The sequence below is a fragment of the Desmodus rotundus genome, chromosome 1 (assembly GCF_022682495.2).
Source record: "Desmodus rotundus isolate HL8 chromosome 1, HLdesRot8A.1, whole genome shotgun sequence".
Taxonomy (NCBI): Eukaryota; Metazoa; Chordata; class Mammalia; order Chiroptera; family Phyllostomidae; genus Desmodus; species Desmodus rotundus.
This window is the reverse complement of record NC_071387.1, coordinates 11,361,282-11,386,244: the sequence shown is the minus strand read 5'-3', so window position 1 is coordinate 11,386,244 and position 24,963 is coordinate 11,361,282. Positions and strand designations below refer to the sequence as shown.

Sequence of the window (24,963 nt, the reverse complement as noted above, 5' to 3'; positions counted from 1 at the left end):
TTCTCTATAAGTAAAGGAAAATGTTCCAGGTGGGAGAATAAATAGGTGTAAATCTATCATTTTAGTACTTACCAAGTAATTATAGTGAGTTATTTTGTCAATATATGGACTTTTGGGGGTAACAATAATATTCAGATGTCCTCCCACCAGTAAAGGTGTATAGGTTCCAGTCCAGTCAATATAAAGGTAACTTTGGCTGAGCGATGAATATGCTATTGCTCTGTAATCTTTGCTGGCCTGATTTTCTTCTGGAAGATCTGGATCATCAGTCCTGACCTAAAAAGGAACATTTCAGAGAAGACATGTGGACTATGATGAAATGTTTTCTGTGAAATATACCTTTTAAATTCCTTTATTTGTTTTATAAATTTCTAAATTTTATACCGCCAAATGCTGAAGAAAGGAAAGCCTCCACTACTCCCAAGTTTACACCACTGTGGTATTAGTGAGTTTACAAAGACTACGGACAATAATTAGGATCATATGGGATTGTGGGCTGTGGTGGGAAAGAGAAAGATACTCCTGGAACAAATGCTGGCACTCTTCCAGAAATGTGATGGCAAGTTGGGGATTCCTCTTCTTATGGGCTGGGATGGTAGAAATTCGGGGTAGTGGTAGAGAGGTCATGAGGGCCAGCGTTGGGGGCAGGAGTTATAACTGGACATCACAGAGATTCTCTGGCCCAATTTCACTGTGAGGTAGTGGCACAGAAGAGTGTGCAAAAACATGGGGTGGGGCAGAAATGATGTAATGGCAGCAATATCCACCTTTGACAGCAAAGGAATTAGTAGTTCATGCTCTGGAGTGTAATATGCATTGGTTTTCCCCCCAGTGCTGCCACTTATTAACTCTGGATAAGTTAATAAGGGAAGTTTGAAGCCTCTGTTTCCTCAGCTACAAAACAGCAAAGATAATATTCTCTAAAAGGGGTGTCCAACCACAGGCCCAGGGGCTGCACATGTCTCAGGATGGCTATGAATGTGGCCCAACACAAAATCGTAAATTTGTAAAACATTATGAGATATTTTTGTGTGTGATTATATGTGGCAATGTATTTAATATGTGGCCCAAGACAATTGTTCTTCTTCCAGTGTGGTCCAGAGATGCCAAAAGGTTGGACACCCTTGATAGAGCTGATTAAGTAGGTATTAAATGCAATCTATCTAGAGCTCTTAGCCCAATGCTTAGCATTTTGTAAGTGCTCAGTAGATGACAATGAGTGTATGCGTGCTGCAGTCATTAACATGCTTTATTAAGTTACTCGTTTTTTGCTTGGAATTGGAAACTTAAACATTATTTGCTGGGAGAGTGGTCCATGCAGTAAGGGAAAAAGAAAAGCTCCCACATTTAACCCTTTTATGGCCCTAAATAGAGAAAAAATTGGGGGTACTGGGAGAGAATAATCTTACCACTGACTTCCACTGCTATACCCATTCTGCAGCTTTTAGATTCTAATATAGTTTTACGGATATAAGAGAAAATAATAAATTCCTAAATAAAAAAGTAATAGATTAATATTCCTCTGGTGATTTATTTACTTACTTACTTACTTACTTTTGGATGCAAAATTGTTCACTGAACTCAAGTACAAAATCTGCTGCATCTGTTCTGCACACTAGCCAAAGCACAGTCAAAAGTACACACTGTCCTAGAAAATTTAACAGAATTCAGCTCACATGAAACTCCAGAGCTGTCACTCCAGTCGGGAGATTAACCACAAATAAAGCTACTCCATCACTGGAACCTGTCATACTTTTCTGTGGCTCCAAGTCAGCTGTCTCCTGGTTTTCATCGACTGTTTGTGCACTCAGGGTCACTGGCACCCCTCCTATTAATTCATCAAGTGAATCCTTAACTTGCACCTGTTTGTCAGAACAGCCAAAATTCAGTTAAACAGCTCAGCATAACAATTCTGAATAATTTTCTTCCCCCCACCAAAGTATAAATTATTCATATTCAATTCAGCAAAGAGAAGTATGTTCTCAGCTTAAAAAAAGATTTAATTCTATTTAGTTAATCACTTTTGAATAGATTCTCCTGTATAACAAGCAGACTCAGAACCTAAATATTATCTTTTTAAACTGTGCCAAGTAGATGTGATAAGGTCTTCTGCTACCTAACTTCTGTGTTTCTTCACTTCTGTGTTTCTTTAGGACTGAATAGAAGAGAAAATGAGAGAGTCACTTCTGGGAATGATTCTCTTGGATAGAAGAAACAATAAATGCATCCTTTTTTCTCTTAACCTCTATCTCTCACTGCCATACATACAATCATATGTAATTTCCAGAAAGATATATTTTATATTACTTTTACATGTGACATTAAAAGCCAATGACCTACAGTAAGTAATAAGACATTTTAATTATACTAAAGTTGATTTTTAAAAGCAGCATATTTGCAAAGAATAAAACACTACAATGCTCTGACTTTCAAAAACAAGGACAGGGGACAAAAATTTTTACTTTAAAAATATATTATATATAATAAAATATATACTAAATAAAATAAAATATAATTTAAAAGTCAAATGAATATTTTAATTCCATGCTATTGCTTTTTTAAAAAGGAAAAGTGCAGGAAGGAGAGAAAATGTTAAATAGGAATGAGGAAGCAAAAAAGATGGAAGAGAGAGGAATAGGACAAGTCAGGATGGAAAGGATGGAGAACAACACAGACAGATGAGATCAGAGTCACGCCCAAGGAAAATGCAGAGAGAAAAGCACAAAGATGCAAACTCAGAGACACACAGGATGTAAAAAATGGCGAGAGATAGGGGTTTCTTTCCAAGCAATGGTATCTCCATCTTCAGGCTTTTTAGGAATGTGCCACCAAATAGTTTTAAATGTTAGCATTTTTTGAACTACAGACTTATTGGGTTTTACTTACATATAATTTAATGCAATGATTATTTAGGAAATGCCTAACAAAGGCTATCTATTAAATACTGATACCTGCCCTAAGACTGAAGCTGACCTGCCATTTCCCACACCTGTCCACATCCACAGGAGGGGAAGCTCTTCCAGAATGAGTTCCCTCCATGATTTGCCCCTCTAGCATTCTTCCCCTATTTGCCATTCCCCATGTTTTCTGTAAACAGAAAAAGACAATTATATTCAGCAGTTTCCCCCTCACCCCCCTTCATCTACCTTGATAGAATATGGAATTCCAGGCTTCAAGAAAAGAGGAGTAGCAACCAAATTCAGTTTGTAGGGAGAGAGGACATATCTGACGCCAGAAAATTCTGCCTCTTCAAAAAATCCACCTAAAGAAATGACAAGGATCATGTTGACCTTTTGAAGGAGGATCTGTATGGGGCTCTATTTCATCTTGATGTGTCTCCACAGACTCGTTCCTTCACTTACTCCATTTCTGCACTCATTCATTTACCAGTCGTAAGTAGGACATGGGTCTTGGTTCAGGGGGCCAGTGCAAAGAAGAGTTTAAGTCTCAGGAGTGTCCAAAGCCTTATGTACAAGGTTTATATGTAGACATGCCCCATGCAGAATTAGAGCTATAGGACTGGACTGAAAAAAAAATGTGAAGAAGGGACACCACTTTTTGTCAGTGGTCTGAGTTTAAGTTGTGTATGTACAAAGGATTAAGGAGAGAATGAAAGGGTAGGCTAGAGACTGAGTCTTGCAAGGGGTTGAGCATTCAAGTGCAGAAATATGGAGAGAAATGTAGAGGAAGTCAGAAAAGAGCACTTGAGATAGACAGAGCCCTGAGGGTCCACTGGCAGGAGCCCAGTGGTATTACCCTCCAGCTAAAACTTAAGCTAAACTATTAAGAATAACATACAAAGTTCTAGTGTCCCCGAACTCCTTCCCAATATTACATCCCTATTATCCCCTATACTTTAGCTAACTGGATAATCTGTTATTCTCCAAGATCAAGATTCACTTTCCACCCTTACTTGGTACGTCCCTCTACGGAGGGTGCCCCACTTCACTCCATCAACCAGCCCTGCCTCAAAACCCTGCTTATCCTGCAGGATGATCACCTTTAGGACACTGTTCTTGGTTGCTCAACCATCATCTAGGAGCTCACCTTCCTCTCAAGGTCAATAACACTATTTTGCTTAAAGCACACATGGAATTTCTCATTGGTATGGAATTCTTTGTTTACCTGTGTTGCAGCTTATACTAATAGGTAAGCCACTTGCATGCTGGATTATACATCATTCACTAGAAGCCTGCATGTTTAGCAACACTCTTTGACCACTTCATAAATACTTATTAAACTGAGTTGATTTGAAATAAATTGAGGAAAAATAAAAGTAAGAAAGAAACATTATTAAAATCGTGTCAAAAACAACAGCTAGCCAGGGCAAGGAGTGTGAAGTCATCATCATTCTCCAACATTTATTGAGCAACTGATATATATAAGGTGCTCAATATCTGAATAATTACCTCTGTTCTTCATTCTGCTATCTTAGGAGGACAAATTTAAAGAAGTGGCAGAGTCCTTAGAGATCATATGGTTTCACCTTAATTTTACAGAAAAAAAATAGACTTGGTATGGTTAAATTATTTGCTCAAGGTTAGTGGGGGTTCAATATAAACCTAAAAATACAAAGAATATCAGTAATCAAGACATACCAGAAGTAAGACCATTTGACTCAGCTTGGAATAATAGTAACTATTAAAAACCACTTGAGTGGAATTGAGAGCACTATGTAAGATACTAAGGATGGTAAGAAAGCAGTAGCTGTATCCAAGAAGGAGAAGGACGAAGATGAGGAGGAAGAGAAGGAGGACAAACAATACTTACACGGTCACTATGTGATAGGTACTGTTTTAAGGGCTTTGGATATATTGACACTTTGATCCTTACCACAACCTTATGAAGCGTATACTATTATTGTACCCATTTTGGAAACATTACTGCCTCCAATTTTAGATAGAATTCCTGAGTTTAAGTTGTGTATGTACAAAGGATTAAGGAGAGAATGAAAGGGTAGGCTAGAGACTGAGCCTTACAAGGGGTTGAGCATTCAAGTGCAGAAATATGGAGAGAAATGTAGAGGAAGTCAGAAAAGAGCACTTGAGATAGACAGAGCCCTGAGGGTCCACTGGCAGGAGCCCAGTGGTATTACCCTCCAGCTAAAATTTACATCTGGACAAGGCTTTAGGAGGCATTTGGTTCAACTATATCATTGCACATATAAGGAGACTAAAACAATAATAATAATACTAATTTTCATTTGCATAGTACTTTATCAATCATTTTTATATACGTAATTTTATTTTGTTTTTCACCAGGTGAGAACACTGGGGTGCCAGATGTTCAAGCCAGATCACCCACCTGCAGAGCCACTCAGAATATCAACTGGGCAGGTGTTTTCCTGCAGTTGAGGCAATGGGAACCCAGTGACTAGAGAGTGGCAGAACTATATTCTAATTCTGGCTTTTAATATTATAAAAAGTAAAATTTGACTCTAAAAGAAAATAATATATGAAAGAACTGTAGAAATTATTTATACTTTTAATATACTGTCTAAATATTTCCCAAGACAAAGTAAAAAAAGAGAGTGAGAAACTTACCTGTAGACTCCACAACTGTTACACCAATATAAAGGTACTTATTGTTTAACTCTTCCAGACTGCCATAGGACAATTCTTTCACTGCTGTTTCAGAGTTAAATGTGACTTTAGTAATTCCATTTATCAACTTTTTAAAAAGGGAAAAAAATGAAAGTGTTATTTTAGAGAAAAACTTATAAGGAAAAATTAACAAAATATGCTTTTGCTAGCCTCTCAAGTGATGGCCAATGTCAGAAGAATGGTTTATCATCCCAAGTAAAGTAAACGACGGGGTCCACACTTAAGCCCAGAATGGTATTTTCTAATCTGTTTTATAGAATTATAGACATGGAAAGTCTTAAACATCATTTGATTCAACAGGTCTTTTTTGTATTAACTGAAGATATTTTGTAAATATCTTCTTACAATCCCTAAGTCATCATCCATCTCTCCAGGCCTCTCAACTTACTTTTGCTTACTTTGTTGGGTTTTATATTTAATCTGTGCTTTGTGGCTCACACATTAAAACACTAATTTAAAAACAATGGGTAAAGGGATAGAGGGTTAAGCCATTGCATTTAATTATTAACCACAACAGTAAAATAGATTTTGCCTTATTTTTTCTTCTAAAATTAAATAACTTGAAACTGGGATTGTTGTATTATTTAGCTTTACATCTCATGGATGTGTCTATCATGGAATCTTGCATTAAAAAGAGGCATCTAATTTATATCCTGAACAAATAAAACTCTTATTAAAAAGCAAAGGTTAAATGATTGATGACACAAACTACATGAATATGCCATGGTGGGCAGAATGACATGAGCCCTTATCATCTGTGGTATGTTGCAAAAACAGCAAACAAAGGAAAAGGGGACCAGGGCTCTAATCTGGTCCCCACTTCCACTAGCCCTTAACCATGGACAAGTAACTTCCCAATGGATTCATTCACTCACAAATATATATACAGCAGTGCCCACTATTTGACAGGAACCATGCTGGCTCTGAGCATGTAATGGGAACGACTCAGACCCACAAAAAGTTTAGTGTAAATAACGATAGATAAGTAAATAAAACAATACGATAAAGAAGGGTTTCTCAGCCTCAGCACTATTGACCTTTTGGAAGGATAACTCTTTGTTGTTAAGGATCACTACAGGAGTTTAGCAGCATCCCTGGCCTCTGCCCACTGATTGCCAGTAGCATCCTCTTCTCCAGTTATGACAACCACAGATGTCTGTGGACATTGCCAAGTGTCCCCTTAGCGGTAAAAGTAGTACCTGGTTGAGAACCACTACAACAAATTGTCAAATGTACTCTACTAAGAGAGGCTCAAGGACTAAGGGAGTACCTGGCAGGGGCAGTTGATCTAGTTGAGAGGAATCAGGGAGGCTTCCCAGAGAAAAGGTGTCAAGGTTGAGACTTAAAGATCAAGGAGGAATTTGCCAGGCAAAGAAGAGGCAGGGAGGGACAAAGGACAAGTAGGAGCAGCACTGCAAAGACCTGGAAGCAAAAGAGACAGGGTAAGGGAGAGAAAAGGGGGAAATGGCATGGGATAGGCTGGCTGGGAGACTAATGTCACAGAAAGTGGATAATGAGAAGCCAATGAGATTTTTCAGCTTCCATTTCCCATAGCTATATAAAATGAGGGGCTAGACTAGATAATTTTGAAGTAATTTTCCATATCTAGCATTCATGACGTACGAGTAAATGTCTGAACATCTTACCGTTTTGCTCTGAATAGCATTTTGCATCATGTTTTTATTATCATCATGTAAGTCCTCTTTTATTCCAAAAGAGATAAAAACGTCAGCCTCACTGACAACTTTGTTATAAAAATATCTGTCAAAAAATACCATAAGATTGTTTTGATAACAAGTTTACAAAAATAAAATTCAGATAAACTAACAATCTGAAATAACATAGAGCACTTGACACACTTTAAATTGTCTTCCGTCCACTATTACATTTCATCCTCATGAAGCTACAATAACAAAGCCAAAGTGCAGATTTTATTACTATGAGCTTGATGAAAAACTGATCTTGTGGAGATCAAAAGCCTCAGGTCTGGGGCTCTTTCCTACAGAACATATTACTTCCTTGATGATTTTGATATCAGTGGGGAGCTGTTTCCTCTTCCCTTTTACATCTTTAAAAGCAGCGTATCCAATTTTACTGTTATATGAGATAAATTTTATTTTAATCCTAACTGCACATTACTTTTTTAGTTTAGAATTAAAGTATGAATAAAGGAAACTTTCTGCACAGCAAATAATACTATAGCATGAACTAACTTTCCTTATTCATAGCTTGAACAAATAAAGTGTCTCCCTTAGAAGAAATTAATTTCCATAATTCCACATTAGGTGAGCCTTTTATGTGGTTTAGACTAAGTGACAAACACTCTATTTTAGCAATAAATGCTAGTAAGCGAGGCAGGGTAGCTTTTGAGGGCATGGATTCTGGAACCCCAAACTGTGTGACTTACTAGCTATACAATCTTGGGTAAATTACTGAACATTTATGTACCTCTTTTTCTTTTGTTTGTTTGTAAAACGGGGATAGTAATAGTATCTACCTCTTAGAATTTTCATAAAGATTAAATGAGCCAATATATACAGGATGCTTCAAAAGTGTCTGACACATACAGTTATATAAATTGGTTATTATTAATAACTATATGATTGTCATTTTTAAATGACCTAAACTTTTGTGGTAGAGTGCTTGTAAAACTAACCCCAATTTTCCACCTTCCCACATATCCACTATCTTCACAGCTCCTTATGTGCAAAAGGTGTGAAGGAAGCCTGTTTCCTCTGAGCTGATATCATAACTTGCTTTGGACAAAAGAATGTGGTCGATGTGATGGAGTGCCAGTCTCAAGCTTAGGTCTCTAGGGGACTTTTATGCTTCCATATTCTCTCTCTGAGCACTTTTTTGCTGCTACAGGCTAGCCTTCTGGATGATGAGAGATATGCATGGTCCAATCATTGTTGTAGATTCAGTCAACTGCCAGCCAACTACAACCTATATGAATTTGACTTCCCAACACCAGCCAGCCTCCAGCTGACCTGCCAAATGATTGCAGGCATGTGGGCAACCCCAGCTAAGAAGAACCTATTCCAGATAGCAGAAATGCCCAGCTAACTCATAAGTGGTTGTGATTTTAAGGCATTGAGTCTTGAAGTATTCTTATGCATCACTACTTGGTTGATTAAGCCATTAAAAAATGCCAAGGAGAGAAGGCTTCATATCTCATTCCTCAAGTCATGCTGGTTACTAAACCAACACCATGATTCTTTAGAATTTTTTTTTGCAGGTAAATAACCAATGAAGCTAAAACCAGAACCAGCTCACATCAGAATGGGCAAATAAACCATAGACATGATGTCTCCTCAATCAGTCAATCCCAAAGTCATGGTAGACATTGCCAATATATTACAGATCTCAGCAACACACTGTGCACCTTAAACTTTCACAATGTTCCATGTCAATTACATATCAAGAGAACTGGGGGGAAAATCACAGATCTCACTTTGGACAATTCTCACCAACAAGAGCTGGCACTCAATTTAGCTGGATAATATGAAAAATAAACAACTTTCTTACCTTGCTTTTATGGTAATTTCAAAATTATTAAAGCTCTTATGGCCAATGAAACTACTTTCTGGTTCTATTGAGACAGAAAAATGTGGCAACACTGAAAAGAAAAAGAAAAAGGCAATGTTACCGCTTAAGAGCAGTCTTTTTTCTGATATAGTTGATGGAACATCAACACAACATTCAGCTGTCATCATTATCATTATCAACAACAACAAAGACATCACTGGGAAGCCTCCCGCTCCACCATTCAGAGGTCAGCCTAGCTCTATGTACCAGAAGCATTTTGTTTATACTTGGATTTGTTATAAGCAATTGTTTTATTTCCCTGACTAGAGTATGGGCTCATTGAAAACAGACTGTTCTCTATTTATCTTCATATATCTCCCCCTCTCACCCTTCTCATAAGTCTTTTGTTTTGTCCCCATAGAATTTGCATTGTTGTGTTTTTATTTTCATTTGTATCATAAGTCTTAAACATAGTAAATGTTTAACAATGTTTATTAAATTGAAAATAAAAAATTCTTGCTTATTTAAAAAAAATTCTTGCTTATTTAATGTTTCCCTTTTTTATCCAATAGATAAAACCTACCCAATTCCTAAATTCCAGCACAAAAATCTAACTTTAGTCAAGAAGAGAGAGGTTATAATTAACTATAAGAAATAATATCCATGAAAAATTAAAAATTACAGCAGAAAGCAGTTGTTTTCTTTCTATTTTTTGGTATCTTGATTGCCCAAGAGAAAACAATATCTCCTGTTGAAATGTCACTGTCTTCTCTTTATACTAACTCAGACTGTGTACCAGGCTTATGGATTCTAATTCTATTAATTCTAATTCTAAGTTAATAGAAAATTGGGTGATTAAGTGACCCTGATATTGTGGACAAACAATGCCTGGCACACAAGTCCAAGTGAGATAGCTGGCTTCCAATATGGCTCATGTGTTTTCTAGATGGTGAAAGCTAGAAGTAAAAGAACAATTTGTTGCTCTGGGCTGTGTTCCTGTGTTATCAAAGATCCAGGCAGGTGTGGTCTCTCCAGGATATAAAGTGCAAGGAAATATTTTACCCTTTCATCTAGTACCCACTTGCCATGTAGTAGGAACATTCCTGTCAACAGCAACATACCAGTGAACAAGACAGACACAAACCCTGTCCTTAATGCACTCACAGTCAAGCAGGGAAGACAGGTATAAGCCAAAAAAAAAATTATACAGATAAACACCTAACCCACAGTTATGAAAACTGGTGTAAAGAAGTACAGAGAATCCTACTCAGGAAAGAGAATGCAGGGAAAGATTCTATGAACAAATGAATTTTTAATTGAGACTCAAAAGATGTGTAGGAATTGTCAAGGCAATGAAGGAGGGGAAGTGTTCTAGGCAGATGGGACATCATGCACAAAGTCACCAGTGCAGGAGGGAAGCGAGGGCAAAAGTGGTATACAACGAGGCTGAAGAGGGGGAAGGCCAGCTCAAAATAATGATCCTGACTTTCATTATAAAAGAAATGAGGAGGTACTGAAGACTTTTTGATAGTGAAATAATATGATGAGATTTGTATATCAAGGTTATTTTGGCTAATGCCAAGCAAGAAGAGTTGGAAAGCAGAGATAGCAATTAAGAGGCTTTTGCAATAATCCAGGAGAAAGCCTGGTGATGATCAGTGAGGGTGGCCACAGGTAATAAGAGGTGGATGAATTCTAGATATAAGCAGGAAGTGGCAAAAACACTTGGAGGGAGGGAGGTTAGTCGTAATTACATACATTGAAGACCTATAATCTTCAAAGTTGAGTTTCATTGTAACAAATTTATTGTCACTGTTTTGTTTGTTAATTGTTCAAATTTGTCTATTTCTTTTCCATATTAACAACAGTGTCCTGGGGATTAAAAAATGACTTCAAGCAAAAGAAAGTTAAATTTGATATCAGAGCACACAAATTATCTTATAAACAACAATAAAAATGGAAAGATTAAGCTATTTATATGTTAATTATTAGTCCATTAATATATTGATTTCATAATAAGAATATCTTTAATTTCCAAATGAATATATTAGGGATTTGTGAACCAGAAGGAAAATAGCACTGGACTAGAGGTAAGGAAATCCAATTGTTGTCCCTGTTCTGTCTCTAATGGATTGTAATGACTTTAGTAAGGTTCCACTCACCTCATCTCTAATTAAGTTTCTCCTAAAATCATAACTCTGGAAAAAGACTTTAACTAGTCAAGCTCCTCTGGGGGCTAGGTCTCTTCAGGTTCTATGATGAGGAACACAGGTCTAGAGAGGTCGGCGTGCTTATTCAAGGTTAACAAGATCATGCTGAACTAAAGTCTAGGCATTGCGATAACCATGTCCCTCCACCCCCTCCACCAGTACATCTAACCATACCAGTAGGCTGTTTTATCTTCAGGGAGTGATTCCACATTAAGTTCATTAATGAAAATAATTATTGCAAAAATACTAACTCATTAAAGGGAAAGTTTTAATTGTCAGGAGTTACCATATTCTTTAACTTCAAAATATGCAGTCCCAGTTGTTGAAAAGTCCTCTTTATATTTAGCTTGAATTTTCCACACACCGTATCTGTGAAAGCAAAATATTTAAAATTACAGAAGTCATAAAATAGTTTTAATTTACCTAGTGGGAAGCTAATCAATTCCTGTTTTAAGGAGGGAGAAGTAAGTAAAGATATATATAGCCTAGGTAATTATATTTTATTTGCGATAAACTGAAAAAATTGAGTGTTTTCAGGATAATAGAAACTGTTTAGTAATTAGTTTTTCAAACATTGTGTTATTTTGGGGGGTATCTTATCTTAATATTATCAATAGCTTTGAATTGAAGAGCTTACAATACTTGAGAATTCACTTGACCTTGGAGCTTAATTATACTAACATAATATTAAAATCTATACTATAGTAGAAAACTCATAATAATACCTCTAGAAATATATAATACAGGTCAAACCCATCCAGATGATAAAATTCACACCTTGTGTAAAAAAAAGTAGAGCTGGAGACAAGGTATGGTTTGTTTAAAGAGAAAAATGAACTGAGTGCAATTAAAAACTTTCAGTCAAAAATATTTACTAAGCACTGGATTAAGGACTGGAGATAAAAAAATAAATAAGATAAATGAGTCCCTGTCTTCATAGACCTAATAGTCCATGGGAGTTCAAATTTTTTACTTTTCCATTTACTAGTAGACTGGACTTGGGAAGTTGCTTAACCTCAAGCATGAGATGGGAAAGATAACATCTACTTTGCACATTGTTTACACAATCAATAAATTTAATATTATCAATGTTCCTGTTATATTGAAGTGGTAGGGATATAACAGTGAGCAATACAAACATGACCACTGTCCTCAGGGAGTTTACAGCCTACTGGGGAATAAATGGGCAAGTATTGTAAATAACTAAATAAATAATTGCAATATTGAAATAAGTACCCCTAAGAAAACAATCAAGAGAATAAAAGAAAGAGAGGGACTACATTAGATCATGGGTCCAGGGGTAACCTCTTTGAAAAGGGAGCATTTACCCCATGTCCTACAGAATGGGAAGAAGCCAGCCTTATGAAGAATAAGGGGAAGCACATTCTAAGCAGAGGGGACATGTGCAAAGGTACTGGGGCAGGAAAGTCCTGGTCATGAGAGGCTACCATGGCTGACACATAATCTGTCACAAAGCAAATGGCACAAGATGAAAAAATGATAACAGTTGGAGAAATGATAATAGTTACAAAATAGGTTACATTCTGTTCTTCAAAGCATGTAATATTTTCAAGAAAGTATACAATTTAAAAATTATCTGATATATTTAAGTCCCCCAATTTAATACAAGTTTCTAGATAATCTTCTGTATAGTAAATTAACTGCAAGTCCCATTCTAGAGGGCAGGGCAAAAATGGCCATAAAAAGATTTTGCTTTAAAGTAATACTGTAGCCAAATATTTATAGGTACACCTATTTTATTTGTCCTACTCTAAGCTCCTTGAAGGCAGGGGCCATGGATTCTTCATTTCTATTTTACATCTCTCATTCCTATTATACTTTGCAAATACCAGGAATGTGTTCACTAAATATTTATTACGTTGGATTCTGTTTAAACACATTCTTAAATCCCTTAACATGAGGCCAAGTGAAAGAACATCCTTAGAACATCCTCTTTCCTAAAATTTGATAGTCTATGCAGAAAAGCCTATGGAAGAGTAATATTTTTATAATTCTCACAGCAAGGCATAGGACTACACCAGCTTTTTAGTCTGATAGTCTATTAGATTTCCGTAAAGGGTGGAAGGCTGATGGTTTCCATTTTTTTAAAAAAGCCCAAGGTCTATTTTTCACTCTTCTAAATTTTAATTTCTGTCTGTAAAGCATATTGGTGAGTTTTCAGAAGTCCCACCCCACCAAAATGAGTGGAGCTTCTCATTACTCTTTAAAAGATTTTGCATATCCTCATTTCTTTTACACCGACACCCTTTGTTAACACTAGGTGGCTTCATTTGACTGATGACCTGCCTCACCATCAAAAGCTCCAGCTGTACTTTTTAGAGAAAACTTTATTAACAAATATTTTTAAATACTTAGGATTAGGTGGAATCTTGAAATCGGGAAAAGAGATAATTCCAGTATAATCATTTTCTTCTATAACGTCAACTCCTGAGTCATCAGGATCCTTTGAATAAAAACAACATCAAAGCACATAAACCACATTGAAAAATTAACTGATTATATTAGTTTTTATCTACAGAAATATTTACTAACAAATATCCATGTCTTCAAATTAAATATGAAATAGAAAGATTATTTCAATGTATTGAAGACAAATGAGGTTCATTTAAGCCACTTCCTCCCTCCTTCCCCTCCTCTATCTCCTGCCACACACACACTCACACACACACACACAAATATAAATCAGCATCCAGGTATCCTCATCTCAGTTATCTAGAGATGAGACTCAACTCTCTGTGGTATAATTAAAAAAAGAAGTGTAACAATAACTGATGTTATAATAAATCAAATGTGGACTTACAGGCTTTATAGATAACAGCATCTAAATTTCTTATCTGCTCATTTGAAGTTCTTAAAGCAAATATACTATAAAATGCATTTATTAGCTAGATACTTTATAACTGCTATATGTTCATTTTGAGCTTGATAAAAAATTCAAAATAGTTACATAAACTTTAAAATTTTCATAAAGCTTCCCCATAAGCTTCCTTTTGTGTGTGGGTTTGAAAATTATTGAAATGAGGTTTCTTATTGTCTTTGGACTATGTGTAAAAGTCCATTTTGGTCTTAATGCACCAAATTGACCACCACACACTTTGACTGAGAAATTCATGGTCGAGATTTTCTTAATCCTCACCAGAGAATATGTTTATTGAGTTTAGAGATAGAGGAAGGGGGGGAGAGAGAGAGAAACATTGATTTGTTGCCTCCCCTATGCACCTCGACAGGGGATGGAAACCACAACCTAGTTATGTGTCCTGACCAGCAACCACAACCTTTTGGAGTACAAGATGATGCTCCAAGCAACTGAGCTACTTGGCCAGGGACATGGTTGGGATTTTAAGGTATTTTTTTCTCGAGTTGCAAAGGTCCATTTTGAAAAAGAATTAGAATTAAGCTAAGTATCTTCTGGTCTGTTCTTTATCCCTGCAGTTCATTGTGCATGGTGTTTCTAAGATGATCTTTCTTGAGAACTGTTTTCAGGACACTCTACACCCTGATGCCCCACTGCTCTGGGATCCACCTCCTCAATCCTGTCTTCATTCATTCTTCCTTGTGTGGTGTCAGGATTCTGCATCACTGAAGTTCCACCACAGAGGGGCACAGGAGGTGAAATAGATAGCATCTGTCCACATGCTGTAGTATTTTCTTTCTTCTTCCTCCTTTTCTTTTCTTTCCTCTTTCTTTCTCTCTTTTTCCCTTTCTTTCTTTCTTTCTTTCTTTCTATGTATGTATGCATTTATTTACTTTTGTTCAAGTACACTTGTCTCCATTTTCCCACTAGTATTTTCCAACAGAAAAAGGGCATTCAAGCTGACACTGCCTCTCCTTTATTCTCTTCCAGACTTCCGACATCAGTCAGCCAGTTTAGGTACTAGTCTCATTTCTTACTTCTTCCTGCTGCCATAGCTAAACTCATACTATATATTACATGAGAAGTTCTTCACTATTTTTTTAAAAAAACCTATGGCCATTCTTTTCATTAGGATCTAGCTCAAGGCTTCCTTTACCTATTCTATTGCAGAAAAGGATTACATCATCCTTTAATCTCACTCCACTTTTGTCTTCCCTCTGAGCTACTATGTCATTTGTCCTACTATACAATTTGTTTGGTTTACTCTAGTATGGTTTTGTTCTCTGGTATCTATTCATATACAGGGTGCAGCACAAATAATGTCTCTTTTTTATTATAAAATCTTTTATTACAAAATCATAAGCATGTAATTCTGTAACATAACAATATCACTCTCAAGCATACTATATGACATTTTAGGTGAAATGTTCAAATTAAAACTATAAATTATTACATCCATACTATTACCCTACCAACCACACTTAAGCAGGCGTTACTTATGCCAGACCCTGTTGTGTATGTATACCTATTCTCCTAAACTCAAATATTGGATTTCCAAGAAAAAACCTCACAGCTCCTGAGCCCCAGCTGGTGTAGCTCAGTGGACTGAACACGGGCTTGTGAGCCACAAACTGTCACTGGTTCAATTCCCAGTCTGGGCACATGCCTGCGTTGTGGGCCAGGTCCTGGGTAGTGGGCATGTGAGAGACAACCACACATTGATGCTTCTCTCCCTCTCTTTCTCCCTCCCTTCCCCTCTCTCTAAAAATAAATAAATAAAATCTTTTTAAAAAACCCTCATAGCTCCTGGACCCCTGCTTTAAGATAACTCAGCCCACAGAGACCCATGGTTATAAACAAATAAATTCACATCGGAGTCTGACATTTATTGTGACTTCTATAAATTAGCGTCTTCATTCCTGCCAATACCATTCTTACTTGCTTCCTCTCCTTACTCTCTAGTTCAGGTAGTCTGAGAGTCTTTGCATTCCTTCTGCTGCCAATATGACAATGCCTCTCTCTGCCTCCAGACTTCTGCAGCAGCCCAGAGTGGGTTCCCTCACTCCACACTCCTATAATTCCACTGTAGCCGTGCTCATGGCTGCAAATTTCCCTTCCATCCTTTGTCTTAGTTCCCTACAATAAATCTACAGGAGCTTCCTACAACCTGCCACGCAGAGTCTTCTAGGTCTGATCTAACTTTCTAATCTTCTTTACCCTTCTGTTCCCAGGGATGCCTCCTCTCTTGAATGAGATTGCTTTCTTCCTGTCCTGTCCCTCTCACTTGTGACTTTTTGTTACCCGGCATTCCTTTTCTAGCAATCCTCCTGCTTCTTCTACACGTATCTAAATTCTACTCATTGTTCCAGGTCCAGTTCCAATTTCACTTCTTTCCTGAAGTGTCCCTTGGCCTCACTGATCTCTTTGAATTCCTGCAGTTTACATGTTATCAATAGTTATCAACCACAATCTTGAAACACTCTGATGTTTCACAAGTGATTCATTAATAATAGTCAGATGTAAAAGTTTGTAAAGGTTTATGATTTTTGTGACTTACAAAGGATTCAGAGTTTTCCTATACATTACTCTTTTTCACTAGTGTTTTGGTAAGGTTTTGTTTTTCTGTTTTTCAGTAGGAGAAAAGGTGCTGTAGCCTATAATGAAGGACCATTACTAATACACCTACTGTTAATAGATGAGCAGTTAGTTATTTCCCCACAAAAATCTTGTAGGGTTGTGGCACAAACTGGGCAAGGCCATGGGAGTCTATTACACTTGTACCTATCATCTGTTATGCGTCATGGCTGATAAAAAGGTTGATAACTAATAATCTTTATCTCATGGTTTAGTACTATTTTCACATGTGTTAGTATGTTAGTTACTAAACTCTAAGTTCCTTAAGTCTAAGTACCATAGATTGTAATTCTTTATCTTGAATTATACAAATTTTAAAATCTCATAATAGGTATTCAATTAATTCACGCAGGGGTGTCTAACCTGCAGCCCATGGGCCGCATGAAGCCTAGGATGGCTATGACTGCGGCCCAACACAAAATCATATATTTATTTAACACCATCTTTTTGCTCATCAGTTTTCGTCAGTGTTTGTATATTTAATATGTAGACTAAGACAACTCTTCTTCTTCCAGTGTGGCCCAGAGATGCTAAAAGGTTGGACACCCTTAGTGACTGATTGATGTTCTTGAAGAAATAAATCATGAAGGATGTACTTAAATGATTTAGTTTAAAATCATAAGTTGTTGGGATTTAATTTTCATGAGCTCTTCACACATGCCTATTTTAGAGGCTTAGAACTACAACAATATACTCACAGAAAGTGTTCAGTCACCATTTACTGAATTTTGAATGAGTTGGTATGGCATTAGGGAGGGGTTATGAAATAACATATCATTTTAAAAATGAGTTAAATCATTTAGATAAATAACATACTTACTGTGAAAGTTAAGACAATTTCTCTTTTGGCTGGCTTCAAGTCATCAGTCAGTGAATAAACTCTAACCTTTACTGTAAGAATAATTGATAGCATGAAAACCTCTAAACACAAGGGTATTTTGGTTTTTAACAATTGTCCTTAAAAGAGATGAGTCTCATTAAAGTAAATCAAAACATGGTCAATATACCAAAATCCATTTTTAAAAGAAAGAAAAAATTTGCATATAAATAAGAATTCTTTTGGATTTCTTTAAAAAGCTAATTCTAGTGAATTTAAGCACAGTTCACTTTGTTAAAATATATTTACATACAACCTTTTTTTGGAACACATATATAGTACAAAATTACATATATCTGTAACTAGGCTATTGTTTATCAAGAATTTCATAGCAGCAAAATATTAATGTCTACCATATGGTTATATGGGAATATAGTATATTGTCTTATATTAGAGTTGAAGATTAATGGAAGATTAGGTAGTTTGATTCAGACATTATACACTCTTATAACAAGGCCCCAAATTACCTCTTATTGTTGCTAAAGTCATCTTTGAATTGTATAGTTTTGTTATATTTATTGAGCCAGATCACACAATTGTTCTCTCATTGTTAAAAGAATGTCAGTGACTCAACAGCAATTAGTTCTCTTCCATTTCTTTCTGTCAATTAGTAGATCCCCACCTTTTAAACAAATGCAACCGCTTAGCTTTTAACTCATAGCTGTTTGAGATATGCTTATCTACTTCCAATGACATAATTGTTATTTCTATAGTATTTTACTGATGCTCAAAACATTTCATGGCCAAAACTTCACCCACAAAATAAAACTGAACTGGCATCATAAACCTTTTTTAAAGAGTCAGTGTTATGCAAAGCTCTACAAAAGAAGCCAATTAATATCTCTGAAACTGTTTCATTAAGACCATAGAATTAAAGCAAAATATTCAGTAAATCCCCCCAACTCTGTTATCCCCTTACACTCAGTTCTATCTCCAACCTCGAGTTCTCCCTTCTGCTTTATGAACATCCCTGGCCCAGGCCTGAGTATCACTGGGATGCTTACCATAGGCAGTGTGCTACAAAAGCTCAGGCCCTGGAGTTCAAAACTCTGGTTTCACTCCTGCCTCTGCCACTTCTTAGTGTGATCCTAAGCATAATACTTAATCCCTCTAAATCTTAGTTCCCTCCTCTGTAGAATGGGGCCACTAATATTTGCTTCGTAGTGTTGTGAGAACTAAATGAGACAAAGCTTTTGCACAGCCTGGCACATAACAACTAATCAACAAAGGATTATTATTTCTATTTTATTATTATTTCTATGACTACTATGTGTCTACCTTTTAACCAGTTTGTGTTTAGGTTAGAAAATTAATCGTGTCTTCAGAGCAATAGTGTATTGGAGGCAAGATCAATAAATTTTTGTGCCAAAGATAATTTTAAAAAAGGTATTAAGTGCCTTCTGTGTGAGGCACTCTGCTAGGCAGAGAGATACACGGTGAAACAAATCAGGCATGGAAATCTTCTAATGGAGCGGAGGAGAGAGGCAAACACACGATCACACAAGTATGTGTAAAGACCCAGGGATGAGAGGTGCTACAAAGGACACTTCCTGGCTTTCTAGGAGTGTTGTCAGGGCTGGGCTGCCTTCTTTGAGATGACATGGAAGAGCTGAGTAGGAGGTAATAAGGCAATGGAGGGTCATGAATGTAGCGAGCAGAGGAACATCCCATCCTTAATATGGATGGGAAAATGGTGTGAGCAAGCACCAGAAAAGAGGTCAATTTGGCAGGTGTCCACAGACTAGGCAGAGCATGGTGGATGATGAAGCTAGAGGGGAAGGCAGGACACAAGCTGTATGGATTTGAAGGATTTGGGCCCTTATCTTGAAGTCCTTTATCCTATAAAGCCTTGAAGATTTAAGCCTTTATCCTAAAGGTGCTTATACTAAAAATCCCTCAAGAATCTTCAGATTAAATGTGTGCATCAGGACGTTAGAACTATAAGTAGCAAGGTTCAACCAATTCATCTGTGTGCAGACGGGTTTGTGTTACTCCACTGATTAAATAACAGAAAACACTTTCCTAGTGCTTACTCTGTGCTAGGCACTTTTTAAAAAGTGTTTACACTTAAGAATTCACTTAATACATCTTTATGAGGCATGTTCTATTATTATTTCCATTTTGCAAATGAGAAAAGTGAGGTTCAGAGAGGCTAAGTAACTTGCACAGGGTAACGGAGCTAATAACGACCTGAGCTGGGATGTGAACCCAGACAATTTGGCTCCAGAGTCTGCTTAGTGGAAATTAGAGTAAAGTCCTCTAGTTTTCCTCTATGATTAGAATAGAGGAAGACACCAAGTCTTCTTACAGTAAAGTACTGATAGAGAAATAATATATGAGTCTGTTCTTAAGGAAAGCCTTAATAGCTAAGAAAAGTCCCGGGTTTGAGGTATCAGACTACTTATTAGACAAATACTGGGGACCCTAAGTGGTAGGCAGTGTTGATAGGCCCCAATTAATGAAGCATCCTCTAATATAGAAGGAGGACAGGGCAAGGATATATTTGTTTCTGGGCATAATTATGTTCAAAAGGGTCCAAGCTTTATAGGCAGAGACTACCTCATATGCGAAGCCACCTTCGAGTCAAGAGATGGTACTCTTTTGGCTATGATATTCTGTCCACAGCATGAGCAATACTCCACCCTCTCTAGACTTTCCTTTCTCAACCGATCGTAATAGGTGCTTCTGCTGGAGTGGTAATGTGCAGGCCTGTTCCCTCCCACTACTGTCATCATCACCATCAACCAACATTTGGCAAGCATGTGCTGTGTGAAAAGTTTTTCAACAAAGCTGGCCAGTCCTGCCTCCATTCCTCTGCCCTTCACCAGGGATATCATTATCAAAACTCCATAGCCTTCCCATCCCACAGATAGTTCCCTCATAATTCCATCTCTAATGTGCTCAGAAGTCATTGAGGATGAGAGGGAGATATGGAGGAATCAAAGACTTGCAGACACTTGAACATATTTGGGCACCATTCACACTTTTCTGTGTTTTACTTTTGGTCCTTTGGGAGTAAGTCCATTTATTCCTCAATCACAGAGTTTTGGGCTATCCTGCCCTTTCCCTCTCTAACAGAAGAACCATGAATATGAAATAACGTTCTAATATGAACTTTCTTAGGTAGATTCTCCTGAGAAAAATAATATTCATATATTTCTGTGATCTAGTTTATTCTTTGCTGAAACAGCCTACCTTCTAGGGTTGGATTTGTTTTCTCAATTTGAGGGTTAGCTCCAAAGTAATAGAACTTTTTAAATGAATGTGCCTCTATTATGAATTCCCACTGCAAAAATTACAGTGTTGGCAATTACATCTTATATTTGTTTAATAAATAAAATATAGCGCAACATTTCACAATTTTTAAAAAACACTTTTCTACATGGAAATCACTGATGAGGCAGATTATGTAATTGTTGATTTTGCAATTTACCTATGCATTTAAAATCAAGTTTTAATTTTGATTGTTTATTTAGCAATTACCATATATATTTAAAATTAACACGGTCTTAATAAGTGTAAAAGTCATTGGGAATTGAGACTCTTTCAAACAAATTGGAAACTTGTCTCCAGTCAATTTCAAGTGTTAAAAAGTTCTACAGTATAGTCAGTTGTCCTCCCCAGGGAAAGCAGCATCTTATTCTCTACCTGACTGTTCTGGAGTGTAGACAGGTTTGTCTGTTTGAATGAAGAGATATCCATTGTCACTGGTTATTGGCATTTTTTTTGATTTTGCAAAATGTTTTGATACAACTTCCAAATACACATATGAAGCTAAATTTTGTCTTCCAGACAATTGTTTGGGTTGTATCTGTAACAGAAAATGTTGATGAAAAAGAGTATATTAATGTTAAAGTTACAAAACATGTTCTACTTGTTTTATTTCTGCATACCACTGTAATCTCCTTAGAAGGAAAAATAACTGTGTGCATTTAATCATTTAAAAAGTAGTAGGGGAGCCAGAATAGTAAATAGATTTTGCCCAAAGCTCTTCAGCATTAAATACCTTAACCCAAATTTAAAGTGTTTTCTAAATATTACATGCATTTAGTAAAACTATTTAAGGTACAGAAGCTCTCTTAATAAACTTCCACTTCCTCAGCTTGCTGGATTAGCCCATGGTCTCCATTCCCTCCCTTCAACACCCTCACTGGTGTCAGGTCACTGTGCATTGCAGCTACATCCTTCTGCTCCCACCGGTTAAGCTGCGCACTTTCCAAAATGTGTAAGTGATTATCATTATCTACTTTATATTGCATATTGTATGCTATGCAAATTTAATACATAAAAAAATAAAAGAAAGATAACTGCTTCTGTGAAAACTTGGGCTTTGGACGCAGGATAAAAATCAATCACTAAAATCAACTGCTGTGGAATTAGATATGTGAGTACTGTAAAAGTTGGGAAAACAGTCAAACTCTATAAAGATTCTGCACTCAGATTCTTTGCAAGCGTCTTTAAGTTCTTTCTCCACTTTAAAGAAACATAAACTGTAGAATAGAGATGATGTGTTAAAGGTGTGACACCTAATAAATAAGGTTTGACGTTCCATTTAGTGGGCCTGTACTTAAAGAAAAGTCCTTGGCACAGTATCAAACAAATGGCAAATAAAGGTACATTATAATGATAAGGTAAAATTAAATGCTTAAGATATGCATCAATTTTTGTGATTTTTCCACCTTAATCTACTTTCCAATTAACCATCTAAATTAGCACTGTTCAAACAGAGCTTTCTGTGATGATGGAAATGTCTTATTATCTACGCTGTCCAATGCAGTGGCCACCAGTCACGTGTGGCTATTTGAGCACCTGATGTGGCTAATGTGACTGAGGAACTAAACTTTTTATTTTTGTTAAATCTGATTGATTTAAATTGAAAAGTAACAACTGCAAGTGGCTAGTGGCTACCTTGAGTTACATAAGTGTCTGCTGAAAATAACACTTTTGGGAAATGAAGATTAATTCTTAATAAACCCTAATAAATGTAACATAAATATTTGTTAAGAGATTAGAGCACATACCACCAAAAACACTAATAAAAGAATTCCTACATTTGGTTGAATTTTACTGAGATCAATTTCTCAAAACTGAGTAATATGAGTACACATACCTCTTTTAAAGGATAAAAGGAGGATCTTTATCTTTTATTATTTTTATTACAATGTTACTTAAATATGTACAAACCTAAAACTTACGTCTATGTCTATGTCTAAGTCTTTTGTCTAGACAAAATCTTATGTCTATGACTTTCATATAATTATAAAATCAAAATAAATTTACAAAATACATTAAAATGATAAAAATCAATATAATTATAATTTTAAACTCTATAAAATTTCAAATTTTAATTTCTTTCTTAAATAACTCACTGTTGAGAAACACTGGTATAAATGAACCCCACAGCCCCTTTCAGGTCTAGTAGTGTTTGATTTTTCTGGTTCCTGATTTTTGAATTTTTACTGGAATTTAAAATAATATTTTGTTATATCTATTCACTTGGGTAAATAAATACTAAGTATGGAAAATCATTGTTAGTTATCAGAATTTTTTAATGGGAAATGAGTTTCAAGCATGTTTCTAACCAAGCTATACTATAATATCTTAATAGAAGAAAAAGTTATTTGATCAAGGTTGCTTTTCCTATTAACCACAAGTTGTCAATGAGAGCTATTTTCAGTAATCAATAATTTATTCTTAGAAACTAAAATTGTAGAATATTGGAATTTAAACCAACAAGTGTTCAATAGCAACCATGGCTTCCTACAGGCAATGCATTACAGATCAACATGCATATTCATATTTTTCTTTCTTCATAACGATAATTTTGACAGAAAATAAGTATTCTCAATTCATTTTCCAATATTTGCATATCAGTACAATTTTATTTTCTAATAAGAGTGTTACAATTTGCATGCATTGCTCAAAAAACAGACACAACTCTCCTAGTTAGTGTTTTCTGTTCCCTTCATATTATTACTAGTGACTGACATACATCAGCTAACAACCACAGAGGTATAATGGTATAAATGACCAATCTCCATGTTATCAATACTCAAACTCTGAACACATTTTATTGAGGATATTCTACATATATAAAGAAAATAAAGGACAAATACATACGGTTAAGATTGCAGAGTTTTGGAATTTATTTTCTGTGGATAAAATAACAGATTCCGAAGCATAACTAAATTCTTTACCAGGATAACTTTTAATGGAGATTACTGCATCAAATGCTTCAGTGTATCCATAAACTTGAATTACAATATTTTCAGATGCTCCAACACGAAGTACTTTTGGTGCTGATACGACATACCTGTTGAAACAGGAAAAGAGAAGGATCAGTAGCTCTATATAACATATTTTGTTATACTTCTGATTTTTTATCTCACTTGATATGTTCAATTTAAAATAAGGCATTTTCTCTACTTAAAAATGATTTTTTAATTAAAATGTATTTGTGAACTATACTAATTCCATCATTGTTTCTAAGAAGAAAGATATAGCTTGAAATTAGGACTAAAAAAAATAGCACTAGAAATTTATTTAACATTTAGAAAGGCAGTAATAGTACCTTCCCTGAGCTACTGCAGCACAGGAAGACTTAATGATGTTGACTGGAACATGTACATAAGGTCATTATTTTTGCCCAATGAACTAAAAAAACAACATAGTTACCAGTGATTGGATTCCAGCTGTGCCATCTACTGGCTGACTTACTGTGATGAATCACTAACCTTTCTCTGAGACCTCAATAACTGTGAAAATATCACCTTCTTTACCAGGCTGAGGTAAGGATGAAATGAGACTATGTATATGAAAGCACTTAGCATGCTTAGTACTCAATAAATGTTAAGGTTCATTAATTTCACTAAGTTATTGGAAAGGAAATAACCTTAGAAGTGTTGATGTTATACTAGTGAGTAGATTTTTTTAAAGGCTAGAATAAAAGTGATCTTGGGGGAATGCATTAGAAAATGGAAGTAGTTCTGGAACCTTAGAGAGCAAATGATCACAATCATACAATAACAACAGTGACTGAATAGTTATCATGTGTGAGAGTGAGTAGTAGTACTGTGTATAGTTCTTTTAATCTTTACAACAGCCCAATGACTAGATACTATTGTTTTCTAATTGTACAAGTGATGAGAAGTTAATTTGACTAAGGTCACCTGACTTAGAATGAGGAAGGACATTATATTCAGGTCTCTCTTGGTTGTCTTGAGTTAAATTGAGGTC

The 24,963-nt window shown here is 36.0% G+C and overlaps 1 protein-coding gene across 4 annotated transcripts in view; it reads right to left on the bottom strand.

The window, feature by feature from the left end:
* The window catches only part of C5 (complement C5), an 86,784-nt gene that overhangs the window by 58,320 nt on the left and 3,501 nt on the right, over positions 1 to 24,963 (bottom strand). For 3 of the 4 annotated variants that reach the window (XM_053921153.1, XM_045196958.2, XM_053921160.1), the window contains exons 2-12: positions 23,848 to 24,040; positions 21,376 to 21,538; positions 17,671 to 17,741; positions 13,714 to 13,805; positions 11,628 to 11,710; positions 9,132 to 9,222; positions 7,250 to 7,364; positions 5,544 to 5,670; positions 3,147 to 3,262; positions 1,677 to 1,862; positions 73 to 276 (exon numbers count right to left, since the gene is read on the bottom strand). In XM_053921153.1, coding sequence (XP_053777128.1) covers positions 73 to 276; positions 1,677 to 1,862; positions 3,147 to 3,262; positions 5,544 to 5,670; positions 7,250 to 7,364; positions 9,132 to 9,222; positions 11,628 to 11,710; positions 13,714 to 13,805; positions 17,671 to 17,741; positions 21,376 to 21,538; positions 23,848 to 24,040 — 1,441 coding nt within the window. The remainder of the gene's footprint in view (positions 1 to 72; positions 277 to 1,676; positions 1,863 to 3,146; positions 3,263 to 5,543; positions 5,671 to 7,249; positions 7,365 to 9,131; positions 9,223 to 11,627; positions 11,711 to 13,713; positions 13,806 to 17,670; positions 17,742 to 21,375; positions 21,539 to 23,847; positions 24,041 to 24,963) is intronic. The other variant, XM_053921164.2, reaches the window with a different exon arrangement.